The following is a 16,817-nucleotide window of genomic DNA, read 5'->3' as shown; positions in this document are numbered from 1 at the left end:
TGGCCTATTTCTACACTGACATTGCATTTTGGGCAACTTTTGTCAGCTTTTCTTACATTGATTTAATATTTTTGGGCTGCATCAACTTCTGTAAAAAAAATTAATGGTCAAGTTAGTGGAGGCTTCAAGTGTTAAACGTGCTAAAAGCTTGAGTATTACATCTACCAAATTGAAAGTTTGGGTCTTAAAAGTCAAAATGGCAAAAAACATAGTGATTGATGTGTCGGTAGAAAATTTAGATTTTGAGATGATTCCGTTTTAGAAATCTATCTTCACTCCTTAAAATTTTTCTTAAAGGTTATGTATATTATGCTTTTATTGACTTGATATGTTTACAATGTATTAGTCCTTATTTATTAAGAAATGATAAGCATAGAAACGTAATCAAATTCTAGAGATTTAGTTATAATACACAACTATAATAAATAGTTGAATAAAGAAATTAAATGAAACCCAATATTCTAACACTGGGAAATTTCCCTAAGTTGAATTGTTCATATGGTTGTGGCAGGATGGTGGAATTTTTTCTTAACATAATCTGGTTTTGGCTAGGCCAGCTGCAGGAGCCCACTTCTTTAGTCTTGAGGTTTTTCAAGCCTAGCTACTCGGAAGAATTTTGTTTAGGATTATCTTGCCAAGGAAGGATGCGTCAGAAAACATATATTGTTGGAATATTAAACTGGAACCCTAGAACCAGGCTTGCCAAGCTAGCTGCATGCTTGAGGCCCACCACTTTCTTTGAAAGGAATATGGTGGTGGGTAAGCTGTCAAATTTGTGGTGGCAACCCTGCTTTTAGTGGAAAGAAATCTCACAAACAAGGAATTCTAAATGAATGTACAGTGGTTGGTGTGTCATATGTGGATGTCGGGAAGTAGTATGATAATGTTAAAGTATCAAAAAGCGATCGAGCAAGGGATTCCCACTCTAAATTTGATTTTTCTTCGAGAGAAATCTCCTGGAAGGGTCTGTGCTAGTGCTAGAGAAATATTTTCCTGCAGCCAAAGACTCCCTGCTTTTTTTCATTTCCTTTTAATAATCTTTTCTTCCCATTTCTGTTGGTGGAATCCCTATTCATGGTTTTTGTCTATATGAGGCCGCCATTATGTTGTTGTTTCCTTGAATAGTTTTTTGGCTGCTCCATTAACATGGAACTTAGTGGTGTGTTTTATTATATTCCCTGCAACCTTGCTTTGTGCAAAGTTGAGTCCTTGAGTGATCCTAAAATAAACTGGCTGGTTAGATTCTGTGGGAAGAGAAGCATCCACGCCTCTTCTTTTACTTTTTGGATGAGAGCGACAAGCAATTCATTTAATAAATGCAATGCACTATTGGATTGCTTCAAGTTTCTAACTTTGTTGTCTACATTGAGTTTCGGTTCAGGTTCCGGTTGGGGTTGAGGTGGTAGGTGTTTGCCAATTAGAGAGTTTTTATTTGTTGAGTTGGTAAAGCGAGAATTGGGATTGGTTTCAATTTGTTGACCAAATTCAAGTCAATGTTGTGCGACACAGTTAATTACAAAGAATTCCAATATGTAAAATTTGTGGAATTGTTTGCTAAAGATGATTAATCCAATTGCTGTAATTTATGGCTGGATCTAAGGCTAATAGACGTGTTATTTTGTGTACAACTTTTAGAGGAAATGTAGCCAGTAGACGATCTATGTAGATAATAGGTGGTGGTGCTTCCATAGTGCTTGGAACAGTATTGGATTAGTACAAAATATTAGGAAGATCTTTGCACAACTTTTTGGCATTAAAAGAAACTGATGTTTGTGGTGGATTCTGAGGTGAATCTTGCCAGAAAATGAGCTATGAACATTAAGCTCATCCGCACGCACAGTAAGTTGGAGTGAGTATTAATTAGCGCATTCAAGATGTTTGAGCAAATGAAATGGTCTCATTGGTTTCCCCAACTGCTGCAATCTTTTTTTCCATTCCACTTTCTTCCGTGGAAAGTAGAGCACGGGGAATGTTCGGGAACCCGTGGAATTGGAATCCACTGCTCTTTCTTTCTTTCTTTTCTTTTTTCATTCCATTGTTTATTATGACTTGGCTCAATATTTGTTTCGATTACTCTATATGCGATTGCGTCATCTCCTGCCTCATTAGTTACTATATGCCATTGCGTCATTCTACGGAGATTAATGTTATAAATTATATTTTTATTCAAATATTATCTCATTTATTGATTTGACGGTGTCAATTAGTATTTGAGTAATACAATAAATTATCTCATAATGTTGTTACGTCAGTCCTCAATCAACTCTTGAATATACTAAAAATTACACATTTATGGTTGTTTTTTTGTTTTTAACAAGGGTAGATCCAATAACTGGTTGGCCTGATCACATCAATTAAGTGAAATAGTAGTAAAATGTGTAATTTTTAAGTTTCTTGAACATTACACATAATGTTAGAAACTACATTTTTATCTCACACATGTCAATTACAATGAACTCTTGAATTTTTTGTTTTTTAACAATGATTGATCTAAAGGTTGGTTGAGAGTTTTGAGACTGCCACGTCAATATTGTAATATGATTGGAGGATAAAAAATTGTGATTTATGACATTATTCAAACACTAATTATAAAGAAATGTTAAAAATCACACCCCTATCGCGATAGGCTGACATGACAATATTTATTAGCCGTTAATTTTGTTTTTTTAAACAAAGAATTATATATATATATATATATATATATATATGCTATTTTGTAAGAAGGTGGTTGCTTGAAATGTTATCGGTAGAGAGAGTAGAGACAGTATTGGTTGCGCAACAAATGTCGTCTCTATTCTAACGATCACATTTCAACAGCTGTGGAAACAAACTCCTACTTTTGTTGAAGTAAAAAACAGCAGTGGAATTTCAATTCTACTCTCTCATCTTGTGGAAACCATCTTTAACTCTTCTCCATGTTATTGTTGTTTCTATCAGTAATCTAAATTGAGTAAATTCCCCCTTATTCGTCTCCCGTGTTCGGCTTGTTTTTGCTTTGCTTTTGTATTAGGCTAAAAATATTTATCGAGTACGGGAGCCCATCAATGGAGTTCGGAATTGGGCCAGTTCAGAATATTACATACTGTACGGGAGCCCAAATCTTAATTTAATGCCTAATTTTAATATATAAATGCTACAGACACTTATTATTTATGATTCTTAAACGTTTCTTAGGTCTCACTAAAAATTATCAGTAAATTTAAAATTTAATAATAATTAATTAAAAAATTAATGGTATTTTTTTTTTTTGACATGTCTACATAAGAAGGGTAAGAGGATTCGAATTAATGATTTCTGCTTCATAAAGCGTGATCCTTAACTGATTGAGCTACCATTTAAAGACAATTAATAGTGATTTTGAATATCACATTAAGGAGTGTGAAATTGAGAATATGTGTAATATTTTTCATTTTTAAAATAGAGATAATTTAAACAGAAATTAATATGATCCACTCCATTATAAGAAATTTCATAATCAAAATTCTACTTTGTATACTAAAAACCCAACAAAATAAAAGTTTGACAACTGATAATTGCCCTTATCCGTTTGGACAGAGGTGAAAAACGTCACTTTCCAAGTTAAAATCAGAGAGATTATGAGAGATTTGAAATTTAAGTCACCATTGACACAAACGCTACGCGTCAACTGGGCAGTTAATGAGTATAAAGCTTGGTGCATTATATTAGATTATGTCCACTCCTGAATAAAGAGAAAAAAAAAAAAAATTATGTCCACTCCAGCCTCCAGGTGTCACGTTATTAGAAAGTGAATGGTCCAGGATGGATGAGGATCCGAAATTTTGCAGCGTTTAAGAGAAGGGTTGGGCTGCCATCTATTTATTTGGAATTCATCAGCCCATCAATCTCCTTTCTATGCAGTTAAGAATTGAGATATGTTGTCAATCATCTTTTAATTATTTATTTGTTTTAAATTTAATAAATTCATTATTGATTTGTAAATTCATATAAATTCTATAAAAATTTAATGATAAATTCAACCATTGAATATAGAAAAATAGTTGAAAGACAGTTGAAAGAATTTTTATCATTTTTCCTTGAAAATTTGGACAATCTAATAAATAAATAAAAATCTAAATTTTCATAACACAAGGCGATATGGTGTTTGCTAAGAAAGTATCATCTTCTAATTGGCTTTGTTGGATAATAATTTTTTTCTTTTTAAAATAAAAATATTAACAAATTACTCGGAACATATAACACTCAAAATTATTTTTACATTTATATCCCATTATAAATCTTTTGAGACAAGCGGAGCAAGACATAAGTTTTTTTATAAGAATGGTATGTTTACTTCTCTCTTTTTTTTCTTCTTTTGAATTGAAATTAATAGATATATATGATCGATAATCAATTACGATATTAATGATGTACAAAATCTCACCTCCTCCTCCTACCTACAGAGATGGGGATTGAATATATATATATATATATATAGTACCATAATGTAACCATGGTTAGTAAACTAACCACACAATAACCAGAATCACTTTCCACGTACTATATATTCAAATCACCCACATGCAATCTTCCCACGACAGACGTCTACCCACATTTCCATTTGCTTTCTCATAGGATCTTTGTAGTTCCTCAATTATTATCTGCATCTTCTTTCAGTTTTGGACCAAATATGAAGCCCCTCATGCTAGCCAACCTCACCCTTTTATTCCTTTGCTTTGGAGCCACTCACCAAACTCCATGGCCTCTCAATCTCCTTTTCCCATTTTTGTTTTTCCTAGTTATCATTCTCAACTATTGGCTTGTCCCGGGAGGCTTTGCATGGAGAAACCACCATCAAAAACTACGTGGCCCATCTGGTTGGCCCATACTGGGCAACTTACCCGACCAAATGGCTGCTCTTGCTCATCGCAGACTAGCCGCCATGGCTGCTTCACGTGGCGCCACTCGCCTCATGGCATTTAGCCTAGGAGCCACTCGTGCAATCATTAGCAGCCATCCTGAGACCGCTAAGGAAATCCTATGTGGGTCTTCTTTTTCAGACCGACCAATTAAAGCATCAGCTCGTTTACTGATGTTTGAGCGAGCCATTGGCTTCGCTCCCTCCGGCACTTATTGGCGCCATCTTCGTAGGATTGCCGCAAATTACATGTTCTCCCCCAGGAGAATTTCCAGCCTAGAGCCACTGCGGCAAAGTGTGGCTAATCAAATGTTGGGGGGAGTGTGGAAGGAGATGGAGGAGAGAGGGGTTGTGGAGTTGAGAGGCATATTTCAAAGGGGTTCTCTGAGTAACATACTAGAGAGTGTGTTTGGGAGTAGTTGCGGCTTGAATTTAGAAGGAGAAGAATTAGGTGGTATGGTAAGAGAAGGGTATGAACTTATTGCAAAATTTAATTGGGAAGACCATTTGCCTCTAAGGTTTTTGGACTTTTATGGGGTGAAGAGAAGGTGTCATAGATTGGCTGGAGAGGTTCATAATGTTGTGGGGCAGATGGTAAAAGAAAGAAAAAGGGGTGGAGAGTTGAGTGATGGTAATGATTTTCTTACTGCTCTCCTATCTCTGCCTATGGAGGATCAGCTAAGTGATTCGGACATGGTTGCTGTCTTGTGGGTAAGTACTCTCTCTCTCTCTCTCGCACACACAATTTAACTCCCCACAACTTACACATACATATATAACAACTAAGTGAATTCTTTGACAATGAAAACATTTAAGACTTGATCGTAGGGCAAATGGAATCGAGACTTATTATCTAACTAAGCAAGTGCTCAAAATGCGAAACTTACTTGTTAAGACAAGTGAATTTTATTAGGGCACCCTCAATTTGGACAATCAAGCCTTTGGTTACGGCCATAGAGCTTGCTACCAATGGAAGGAGTATTAAGCAAAAAAAAATTAAGAGTAATATATATCTATGAAGGTTCTTACTCGTTAATGATGCTTTACTAGATGAGGATTTCGAAAGAATCAATTAATTATATTTATTTATTATCCTCGATCACGATGGCTAAGCATCTGATCTTTTAATTTACAGCTGGTTTGACAAACCTTTTTTGAGGTTGAATGGTTGTTTTGTTTGAGATATTTTCTCGCAGCTTTCATCCTACAAAGCCTTTATACCAACCTTTGTCTGTTGACTCATATATATACTCTATCTATATCGAACATCTATCTATGCTTTTTTAGATTCGGGCACAATCAGTTATGACATGACGCCAATACTTGGCACGCACTCTTCATATGATTGGAAGTTGACCAAAAGTGTTCAAATGAAGGGGAGCACCTGTTAGATTCTCTTCTCTCTAACTCCATATATATGTGTCACATGTCATCTCTTTTATGTCATTTCACCTTCTTTAATCTTTTTTTCTTTTTTCTTTTTTGGCTTTTTAGTCTGATTTACATTTAATTTATTAGCAATTCATGATAAAAACCGGACATCTTCAGATCGAGTTATATGGAACGGATTCTAGCTAACTCCGTACATAACTCTGTATAGTAGGGTTGTTCTTCTATTACATTGCAATTGCAAATTTGCAATATTAATACAGTTCATATGAAGTGTTTCCATGTAATAGGTAGAAATAATCTTATCGCATGAAATCTCGTCCATATCTATCATTTATGCCATTAAATTTGATTTGCGCCGCCCATTAACAATATGATGAACATTTAAAACCTCTTTTAGGTGCATTAATTGTAATAGAGACTAAAAACGAATATTTTAACATGCTAAGATATTTTAAGCTTTCCACTTATATAATCTTTTTCTATGACACCATTCAGGAGATGATATTTCGTGGGACGGACACCGTTGCCGTACTTCTAGAATGGATAATGGCCAGGATGGTTTTGCACCAAGACATTCAAGAAAAAGCCCAACAAGAGCTTGACACGTGCGTGGGCAATCGCGGGCACGTGCAAGACTCCGACCTACCAAACCTCCCTTATCTCCAAGCCATAGTCAAGGAAGTACTTCGTATGCACCCTCCTGGCCCATTACTCTCGTGGGCACGTCTTGCTGTCCATGATGTTCATGTGGGAAAGGTCCTTGTGCCAGCTGGCACAACAGCACTAGTGAACATGTGGGCCATCACCCATGACCCATCCATCTGGAAGGACCCATGGACATTCAGGCCCGAGCGTTTCATTGAAGAGGACGTGTCCATCATGGGCTCGGATCTAAGGCTCGCACCATTTGGGTCGGGCCGTAGGGCGTGCCCTGGCAAGGCACTAGGGTTAGCCACAGTGCACCTGTGGCTCGGACGGCTTCTTCACCAATTCAAGTGGCTTCCGATGGATACTGTAGATCTTTCGGAATGTTTAAGGCTCTCGCTCGAAATGAAGACACCGCTGACATGTCGCGTGGTTCACCGATCCAGCATTATGAGCTTATGAAGCTAGTTAATGTAATTTCAACTTTGTATTTTATTTTTATTTTTCAAAAATGGTGTGGTTCTAGAACTATGAAAAAAAAAAAGAAAAAAAAAAGGGAGAACATGTATAATTAAAGATATGTAAGTCCGTTGTTTGCTTAGGGAGGAAGTGGGCTCCTAAACATTGTAAACTGTTATATTTACTATTTAGCTACTTATATATTGGTGTTGGTTGAGTTTGAGTTTATGCAATGTCTATGGTTTGCCCGAACAAAGACAAGCATGCATTTCTTTGTTTAAACCAAAACAATTGTTAGATTTTCATATATAAATTCAATATTTGTCATTAACACAGTGCTTAAGGCTCTCTTTTCATACTAGGCAACTTATATTGAAGTCGTTAGTTGACATATTAATGCACAAGTTGTATCTTTAATACACTTAAAAATAGAACGTAAGAAGCCAGCAACTAAATTAGTTCTGATGAATAGCTATCAAATGTGATTATAACGGTCTTAAATTAGTGAATTTTTTTATTATTTTATTAATTATGGACCGTCAGAGATGTGGTATATACCCAAGCATTTTCTTCTCATGAATTCCTCTCCCCCCATTAAACTAATTTCTTCTGACTTTGTATTCCACACCTTGGCATGGAGAAGTATTTTTATAATTGAATTTATAACAAACTCCTTTATATTTACAATTACTTAACCATTTTGATTCATATACAAATAAATAAAATATAGGTGACTAGGAATCGGGAGAAGGAGCTAGATTACACCAAATTAAATCGTTTTCCAAATGTATCGTGGGGATAAAGTCTGAGGCTTTGGGAGCAAAGCAAACAAAAGTAGAGCACCCGGTAACCAGTTTTGCTAGCTAAGACCCACCACTAACACAGGTTTTATGCTTTAATAGCATGACTAGATATGCTGGGGTTTTCTTTTTTTTTTTAATCATTATATTTTGCGGTTAAAATTGCTCCAAGTAATGGGCTTCACCTTCACCCATCTTTTTTGTTTGTCATTTTACTTCTGCAGTGATATTTGTCGTGCTATATATATGGGCACTTAAAAACATGTAACCTCACAATCTCACGTCTTCTTCTTTCTTTTCATATGTTAAAATATATAAGTCACGTTTTGTAGGTAGAAATAGATCCAAAAAAGGGGGAACAGTTATTCTTTGGGAAAACTTTACTTTAACTTCCTGAACTTTCATGCGATTTGACAAACTCTCTGAACTTTCAAATATTTCAATTTGGACTCTTAAACTTTCAATTGCTCTCAATGTGGACCTCAATGTCAATTTTAACCATTAAAAATACTAGAAAAAGACCAAAATATCCTTGATTTTCGTTTTTTTTTTTTAAATAAAAAAAAGTTTTGGAATTAAGGGTAAAGTTGAAATTTTATATAAAAGTAAAGGGTATAAACATCGATCATGTAATGTTTAAAATCTGACGGAGGGGTCTACATTAAGAGCAATTGAAAGTTCAGAGGTTCAAAGTGAGAGATTTAAAAGTTTGGGGGGATTTTTGTCAAATCGTATGAAAGTTCAAAGGGTTAAACCGAAGTTAAGATTAGCCTTCAATTTTTGTTTTAAACTGAAAGTTTAAGGGGTCCAAAGTGAAATTTTTGTTTTAGGATATTTTTCATATTAGCCTTGATATATTTTTGTTTTAGGATTTGATTATCTTTCCTAACCTAGCTCATGCACCTATCATATTTTTCCTATATATAAATAAACCAGGTAATACAAATGTATATTCAAGTTATTCAATAAAAATGTAATCCTATGGAGCTCTTTTTAGTAGTAGACAAAGGCTTTTGAGACCAAACCACCCTAAAAATGTGTATTATCTTTCTATCTTGCTAGCTTATACTAGTATCTTACATTTTATTATAATTTTCAACATTATAAATTGTCAATTACTAAGTTATATGTCAAGACGATTTTTATTTTTTGCTAATCAAAGCTTTTCTGAGGTTACTTTTTTTTGAACATGACAGGAGGTTTAGATCCGTCTAAACAAATCAACATAAACGCAACATGTTTTCTCTTTTGTTTAACAAAGGGAGATTGGAAGCCCCACGAAGACTTGATTATAAATGATTAGATTCTAAATACGAGAGCTTTATATATATATATATGATGGTTGAAAATTGAAATATGCTGTTTTGGACCTCAAACTCGTACATATTAAGGGTAAAGATATTTAACGCATGCCCCAAAAGTTTTGGCTTTTATAGATCCAAATCGATCTATAACCTCTTTTTTTTCTTTTTTTGTTTTTTCCTTTTTAAAGATTGGAAGGCATACTCCTTTAAGCCTTTAATTTTGCATGCAGACACACACTTCCAATAACATGTTAATTATGCTCCACAAATCTAAAGTCCGATTGATTTGGGACCCCCCAGTATCTCCCAAAGTAAAATGTCTTTCCAGCATGTTGTTCTCATTCTGCGGTCCATTCATAATTACAAATGTGACATAAAATAACAATGTTGTTTTTTACATGTCGGCTTTTAGAATTCCAAGATTTTTTTCCGTCTTCTTTATGAGATAAAACCACTTTATAATCAAGATTTTATTTTATTATCTTTAATGGTGTACCATATATACCTTTAAATATTTATCTTGACCAGAAAATAGTTCATCCTTATTTCAATTCGGATTTGGCATAGGTGCTAAGTTTTTTTTTTTTTTTTTTACAACACCGAAGTTGTAGTTTTTTCAATGAAGAGAAATTTGCTACAAACTGGTTTTTAGCTATTTTATATAAACTCATTTAATAAAGTGACATGTGCCCCTTAACATGTGAGAAGCATATGTATTTTTTTAATAAGTATGAGACACATGTCACTTTATTAAATGAGTTTGTATAAAAACTCATATAATAAAGTGAAATGTTTCATATTTATTAAAAAAAAAAACATGTGTTTCTCACATATTAAAGAACGCATATCATTTTATTAGGTGAATTTATATGAAATAATTACAAACCAGTTTGTAATAAAAAACTAATAGTCTATCTTTAATTCCAAATTTTCAACAAGAAAGAAAAAGAAAATTAAAGCAAATTTAAATCATTAAAAAAACTATGGAAGTCACTTCTATTGAGCGGTGGTTCTTAAACAAAACCGATCATGAGCATGCCAACTCATCAACTCATCATTGGACGGGTTTTGGAGGTTGGGCAAATAAATCGACACGTATATATGGTCAATTTGGGCTTAACCATTCATTTTGCTTAGGCTCCTCATAAAGAAAATCCAACCGAGCCTCGCGCACTCAGTTTGAAATATAGTTTTGGACCTTTGGTTAATGCCTGTCATCGAGCCAACATGGGCTTGGGCCTACATGGTCTTGCATCAGGGTCGTGGCTCGGCGTTCAATCAAGTGCAAGGGATGCTTTGTGTGTTTGGTTTGAAAAAGTTTTGTATTTCTTTAAGTGTTTTGTGTGTTATTTGTAAATATTTTTGTTTTGAAAGAAAATCAGAACAAAAATTTTGACAACCCAATATTTAAAATTTTTGGATTAAGGTGAAATTTGTAACATACCATATTCAAGCCTCATACCCACTTGTACTAGTGACATTTTTTTCCAATTTCTCGACCCCGTGTTTTTTTAAATTTTTAATTTTTTGGCATGCCCACACAAAGAAAGAGAAAGGGAGAATTTAAACTAGTGACATCCGCTTTATAAGATATGATTTTTTTGATAAAAAAAAGGTCACCATTTAGGTTTTTCTTTGTAGTGAGTACTTACCATTCTATATAAATTAGAACCCTTGCTTTACTATTGGAAACCAGAATTTCTTGCTTAATAATCTCTTATTTGGCTCAAACATTACGACCAAATATTACTTGCGGGTGGCAAAAGTTCACCTCTGCCGCCTCCTGCATCACAATCGAATCAGATTGATGAAGCCTAAACAAAAAGAAGAAATTTAATGAAGAGACATTCAAAATCACCCTTTGTCACTCTATTATTTCAAGGACTAAGCGTCTGAGCCCATATAAATAGTATTATAAACAAGGATCCGGCTTAGGTCCAGTAAAAATAACAAAAAACAATGGACGGTCCAGATTTAACTATACTATTTTTATGCCAAATGATGTTGGAACAAACGTTTAAGCAAAACATACATGATACACCAAACACCGTTTCAAGGGTATGAACTCTCGGTCTCACCGGGACTCTTCTCGGAAGACTTCCTCCGCCATAGCCATCTCCACCGGTCCATTTTGAATCCCAGAAAAGCAGCACCTCGGCAGCCCGTCACAGAGATTTCATCAACAATTTCATAAATCACCCGCCATAAGTGCTACGTTGAAAACAACAATATCAGAGCCAACAAAGTCTAGACCTCTGCGCTTGAAATTGAACAATTTCAAATCTTGGAACGAGCATATCATCCATACTATAAACCCAGTCGTGTCTCGCAAGTGGGTCTGGTTTGCACAGGAAATTCATAGCTCCTGAGCATTGTAAGCGAACCAAAAGAAGATGAAACTATACAGTTCAACCAAAAAAAAAAGTTGGCTATATTTGGGTAATTGTCGGCTTTGTAGAAGTTCCCCCATTCATAGTCTGTTGACCAAACCCATGCTTGTGGATCTCCATGAGCAGAGCAACTCTGGCGTCTAAGAGAAAATAGTAAACGATGGAATCAAATTAATAACATGAAAAGCCATAAAGTTATTCATATAAAAAACGATAAAAATCAGCAAAAAGATTGGTTCTACAGTGCAACGATGTAACTTAGACCATATGCAGCAAGGATTATCACTAGAAGCAACAAAACATTATTATTATCATCTCTGGAAATCTCACTATCAAGGATTTCCCCTGAATACGACACCTAATAAAAGCACCCGAAGTCCAATGTTGATGGGCAATATCCCACTTCATCCACCCATGCCCAACGCAGTACAGGCTGCTCTAATCTGCTTGCTTACATATCAAATCCTTCCTTTACATACTTATTTAAGTCACCAGTAAAAGCGATTACCTATAATTTTGTTCTAGTGCATGCATGGTAGCTGGTATTGCTTGTTCGTACTGAAAGTGGAAAACATACTACATAGCATACATTCTCGCGACTTCACTACCAGAAAGCTACTTGCTTTGAAGATCTCATTGCAAATGCAAACCCACCCCAATTATGTTGCTCCCAACCCACAATCCCAAAAACAAATGACAGAAAGTTAACATTCAATTGTACAAACTAACATGCAGAAATGTTCTCAAAGCATCAAACTTACAACTAACAGCTACGTAAGCACTATACTCAAAGCAGATAACTAGTATTAGCAGGCAAGCACATAAACCAATACATACTCTTTGTTCCAGGCAATGTTCACGCGATGCACATCACTGTATTATATGCACAATCATAACAGTAACATTCAAATGAATCATAGTTAAAGCTCAAAACATATACCTTAGCAGTAACTTCTAAGGACTAACAATAGAGCTCGTTAGTTGGATCCTACAAAAACAAACTCCACTATCAAGCCTCTATGAGATTCTAGGACTTCAAAAATAGAATACAATTTAAAACCTCAGGAATTGAAGATTTACCTCATCTACCACATTTTGGAAACAGTGATGCGCCCTATCAAAAGAACCCTTTGCCTCATCAACTTCAGGAGTGAGAAATGCTTGAGAGGTGTGGGCATTTCCCAGGCACCATAGAGCATCATGTTTATTGGATTGAAAAGCAAAGCCTCTTCCAACTTCAAAATGGCTTCTATAAATTCAAATTTCAAGTCCATCAAATATGAAGTTCAAAAATTCTTTGGAACACAGATTCCAGTTCAATTGTGAATGTTCAAAAATATAGCATAGTCACATAGGCATCCTCTTTGAATCGGAAACATTTGGAATTGCAATAACTCATGCAATGTTCCTCCCCACTTGGTTTCCACAGGGAGCTTCACGTATCCAGACAAACAATTTCATAATTGATATCACTAAAACTTAAAGTAACAATAACAGCGACAGTAATAATATAAAGTAGATTCTTTCGTCTATTTTTTCATGAGTTCTTTAACAGGATTGACATGAAATTTCAATAATATCCTCATTTTTTTTAAAAAAAAAAAAAAGGAAGAAAGATGACAGGCTTCGGGACTCTGCACTATAACTTCAAAATCCCTATTTCTTTTGCCATGCCTGATATCCGAAGAAAATAACAGTTTCCCTTTATCTATGCAACTTGTGATTCCGAGAAGAAACCATAAACTCAAAACACCACTTCATTAAAGCTAACTTGGAATAACAAAGCAGAGAAACTCCACTTCACAGGGAAAGCTGCAGTGCGCGACTCTCGATGGGTGCCCCTATCAGCTGCATCTATCATATAACGTCAAATAGAAGCTGATGCAAGAAAAGTCTGGATTCGCTGCAACAGCTCAGCCTTCACAGAATCAGGAACAGAAGCTGCAAAAACACAATTAAAGCAGTAATATTGCAAGGCCACTCAGCATAAAAAAGCATCCAACTTTAGCAACAACTATAAAATAGCATATGTTAATGTATGCAGTAGTGTACATAAAGGCATCAATCTAATGTAGTGACTGACACAAGTGAACCACAACCCATAGAGTCATAAAACTAAGTGAGGTTTCAGTTTCTTTTTGGGCTCTTACACAATTACAAAATTGAAGTTAGCTCGTTAAAGCATAAATGGAATCAACTAAGTTTAAACATATCAAGCACGATTGGACATAATCAAACATTCACTGCATATATGGAAAATACTCAAAAATATTGTAGCCAAGAGATCAACCTTATATTTGAAACGTAGTGGACAACTATGGCAAAATTATTTCCATAAGACATGTAAGATACTCAGCAACCTGTTAGTCCCTGAAGGTGCTGAGACTCAAAGCACAAAAAGTCGTTGTGACATCCAAATGACATCTAATAGTTGCATGCCAAGTCATGCCAAAGAATTCTTCCAACTGTATTTGAGCTTTCTAACAATAATTTTGCCAATTAAGAGCTTCTATAATGTACATCTACCTCCTGTACAAGATTCAAAGAAATCCTATTCTTTACCCACTCGATGTATTGGGAAGAGGTTGTTATTGATGGTGGATAACAGATGACTATAGTATCCAAATTGACAAGGCTATAAGATGACTTAAATTACAAGTTGGAACTATTAAAAATCGCTTCATAGTCCAAATAGACTATGATGAGCAGTACTGACACAGAATAGGAGCTCCCAAGTGGTTCTAAGTGCATTATCTCTTGTGTAACTAATAATTTGATAAATCTTCTCTCATAAATCATAAAACCTAGGTTAATTTACAAGACAATAGAAACAGCAACCTTGTTTGCAATTTCAATACTTTGCCAGCACACTAATTCTATAACAAACTTTCTTGCATCAACATTTGTTAATCACACGCTTAATTTTACAAATCTCCTTGCAGCCTGTTTCTTCAACCCACTAGCTTCACTGGCGATTCATATTTTACTTGGATGCAAATACAGTGTCGAAAACTAATCTTACAAGCCATTCACAACATGAGGATCTAATTTACACGAATCATTAGTGGAACTAATATATCATTTTAAAAGTGGGAACACAAAAATTTCAAGAAGGAAAACATTAACACATACATTTCATATACATAAATTTCTGAAGAAAAAAAAAAAAGGAAATAAACCCACCTCTTCCCTTGGGCGTAATAACTTGCACAAGGTCATCTACAGTAACATTATTCCTTCCCTTCTTCCTTGCAAACGCCCTGAGCAAACAAATTGTATAACATGTTTTTCTTACAGGAAGACGCAAAACGAGCACATGCAGTGGGTGGTATTGCACAACAGAAGTAAATCCAAGCATACATAAATGGAAACCATGCTCAAACGCAGAATTCAAAACCAAGGAAAATCTAAGCTATATAATTAGGTGGAAAAGACAATATGTTTTACAGTATATGATAAAATATCACTTGTGTGTGCCAAAAGCTTAATCTGATAAGAAACACTGAATTTGACCACTCGAATGTTACTAAAAATGAAAGAGGAACCTGCAAAGAGATTTCATTTCATCCCTCCAACCACATTCTATGAGCCTCTCCCTCAAAAGCTCCTTCAGTCGCTCTTTTTCGCCGCTCTCGATCAGCTGCGCGGGTGTAACCAAAACAGAGTTCAGACAGATCATCGATCAAACCATTTCCGAAAACCCACACTAAAAATTGTAAGAAAAAGCGTAGAGAAAGAACCTTGATGTTGATGATTTCTTGAAGAGTGGGCTGATGATCTTGATCTTCCTCCGCAACAGGCGTTGGTGGGCGATTAATCGAATTTCTCCTTTTGCACCGCAGATAAAGTAAAAAAAAAAAATTACATGAAAAGGAAAATCAGAGCAGCTCGTGAAAATTTGATCAAGTACGGACTTACATTCTAATCAAATGTGGAACTGATGAAGCTGAATCCGATGCTCTGCGCTTGCACCTAGTGGTTTAATTATGAAACGATGAGCGTTGATGATTTAAGTCGGCGGAGGCGTGACATTGGACGATCGAATAAGACAGATTTTATTTTTGTTTTTATTTATTTATTTATTTTGTGTCAGACAAATACTTCACAAAAAAAAAAACTCAGAGTACAATACACCATGAAACAACCCACGCTTCCTTTTCTGTTGTCGATGCTTACCCAAAAACTCAAAAGACAATGCACTCCCAAATTTACAAGTGTTTTTCTATAAACCTGTCTTTATTTTATTTTATTTTTTACTTTTAGTTTTTGTCAGGTGTATAAACCTGTCATCTATTCTTAACTCGTTGTAAGAATATTTTAACCAAGTAAATGCGTAATTTTTTCAATAATAAGAGCTAAATTATTATTTAATTAAGTTAAGGATGAATGGCCTTGAGGCACACCCTCCTTTGTGTCTGGATGGACGATGACGAGGCATGGATTCACTTCCCTTTGGTAGTGGTGGAAAAGGATTGGGGCCTTGTTGATTAATTATAGGCTAAATTATTTTTATAGCAACGGCTACTCCGGTTTGGTAATCTTGTTTATTTGGTTGCAATTGAATGTTTTTAATCTTGTTCGTGACTGGTCTTTGAAATTGTCTAATGCAAATACAAATTTGATGTGTTCAATAATGAGAAAAGGCCAAGATAGAAAATTGAGATCATTTGTGCAATTGTGCCAAATCAAGGTTCAATGTTGTAACTCAATATTATGTAGTTTAGGTATGACCAGCAAAAGCATGAAAACTAGTGGCATAAATCCGGCCGATTATAATTGGCCACCAACCGGTAATCGGCCCTATCGGTCCTGTTACTTGTTTTTTCATTTATATACACCCGGTTATTTTATATATATATGTAAAATGGTGTGTTTACTTTAGGTAAAAAAAACCACAACAAAGCCTAGCTTATTGGGCCCACAAAATTATAATTGTTTTTTAAAAAATGGT

The 16,817-nt window shown here is 35.1% G+C and overlaps 2 protein-coding genes across 3 annotated transcripts; one reads left to right on the top strand and one right to left on the bottom strand.

Moving 5' to 3' along the window:
* Nucleotides 1-4,568: 4,568 nt before the first annotated feature.
* LOC132179520 (cytochrome P450 78A5-like) lies at nucleotides 4,569-7,589 on the top strand. Its single transcript, XM_059592256.1, has 2 exons — nucleotides 4,569-5,587; nucleotides 6,764-7,589. Exons 1-2 carry the CDS (start codon nucleotides 4,649-4,651, stop codon nucleotides 7,373-7,375), a joined length of 1,551 nt encoding a protein of 516 aa, XP_059448239.1. The 5' UTR covers nucleotides 4,569-4,648; the 3' UTR covers nucleotides 7,376-7,589.
* Nucleotides 7,590-11,321: 3,732 nt separating this feature from the next.
* On the bottom strand, nucleotides 11,322-15,944 carry LOC132177520 (transcription and mRNA export factor ENY2-like). 2 transcript variants are annotated; one of them, XM_059589882.1, is made up of 7 exons: nucleotides 15,785-15,944; nucleotides 15,607-15,694; nucleotides 15,412-15,506; nucleotides 15,050-15,126; nucleotides 12,947-13,807; nucleotides 12,807-12,854; nucleotides 11,322-12,006 (listed from the first exon to the last, which is right to left on the bottom strand). In XM_059589882.1, coding segments are annotated over exons 1-5 (336 nt in total). In that variant the 5' UTR covers nucleotides 15,787-15,944; the 3' UTR covers nucleotides 11,322-12,006; nucleotides 12,807-12,854; nucleotides 12,947-13,733. The 2 variants fall into 2 exon arrangements, with proteins under 2 accessions (XP_059445865.1, XP_059445866.1); XM_059589883.1 differs by lacking the exon at nucleotides 12,807-12,854.
* Nucleotides 15,945-16,817: the final 873 nt, after the last annotated feature.

The sequence above is a fragment of the Corylus avellana genome, chromosome ca4, assembly GCF_901000735.1.
Source record: "Corylus avellana chromosome ca4, CavTom2PMs-1.0".
Taxonomy (NCBI): domain Eukaryota; kingdom Viridiplantae; phylum Streptophyta; class Magnoliopsida; order Fagales; family Betulaceae; genus Corylus; species Corylus avellana.
The sequence above is the reverse complement of the archived record's forward strand: the minus strand, read 5'-3'. Positions and strand labels throughout refer to the sequence as shown.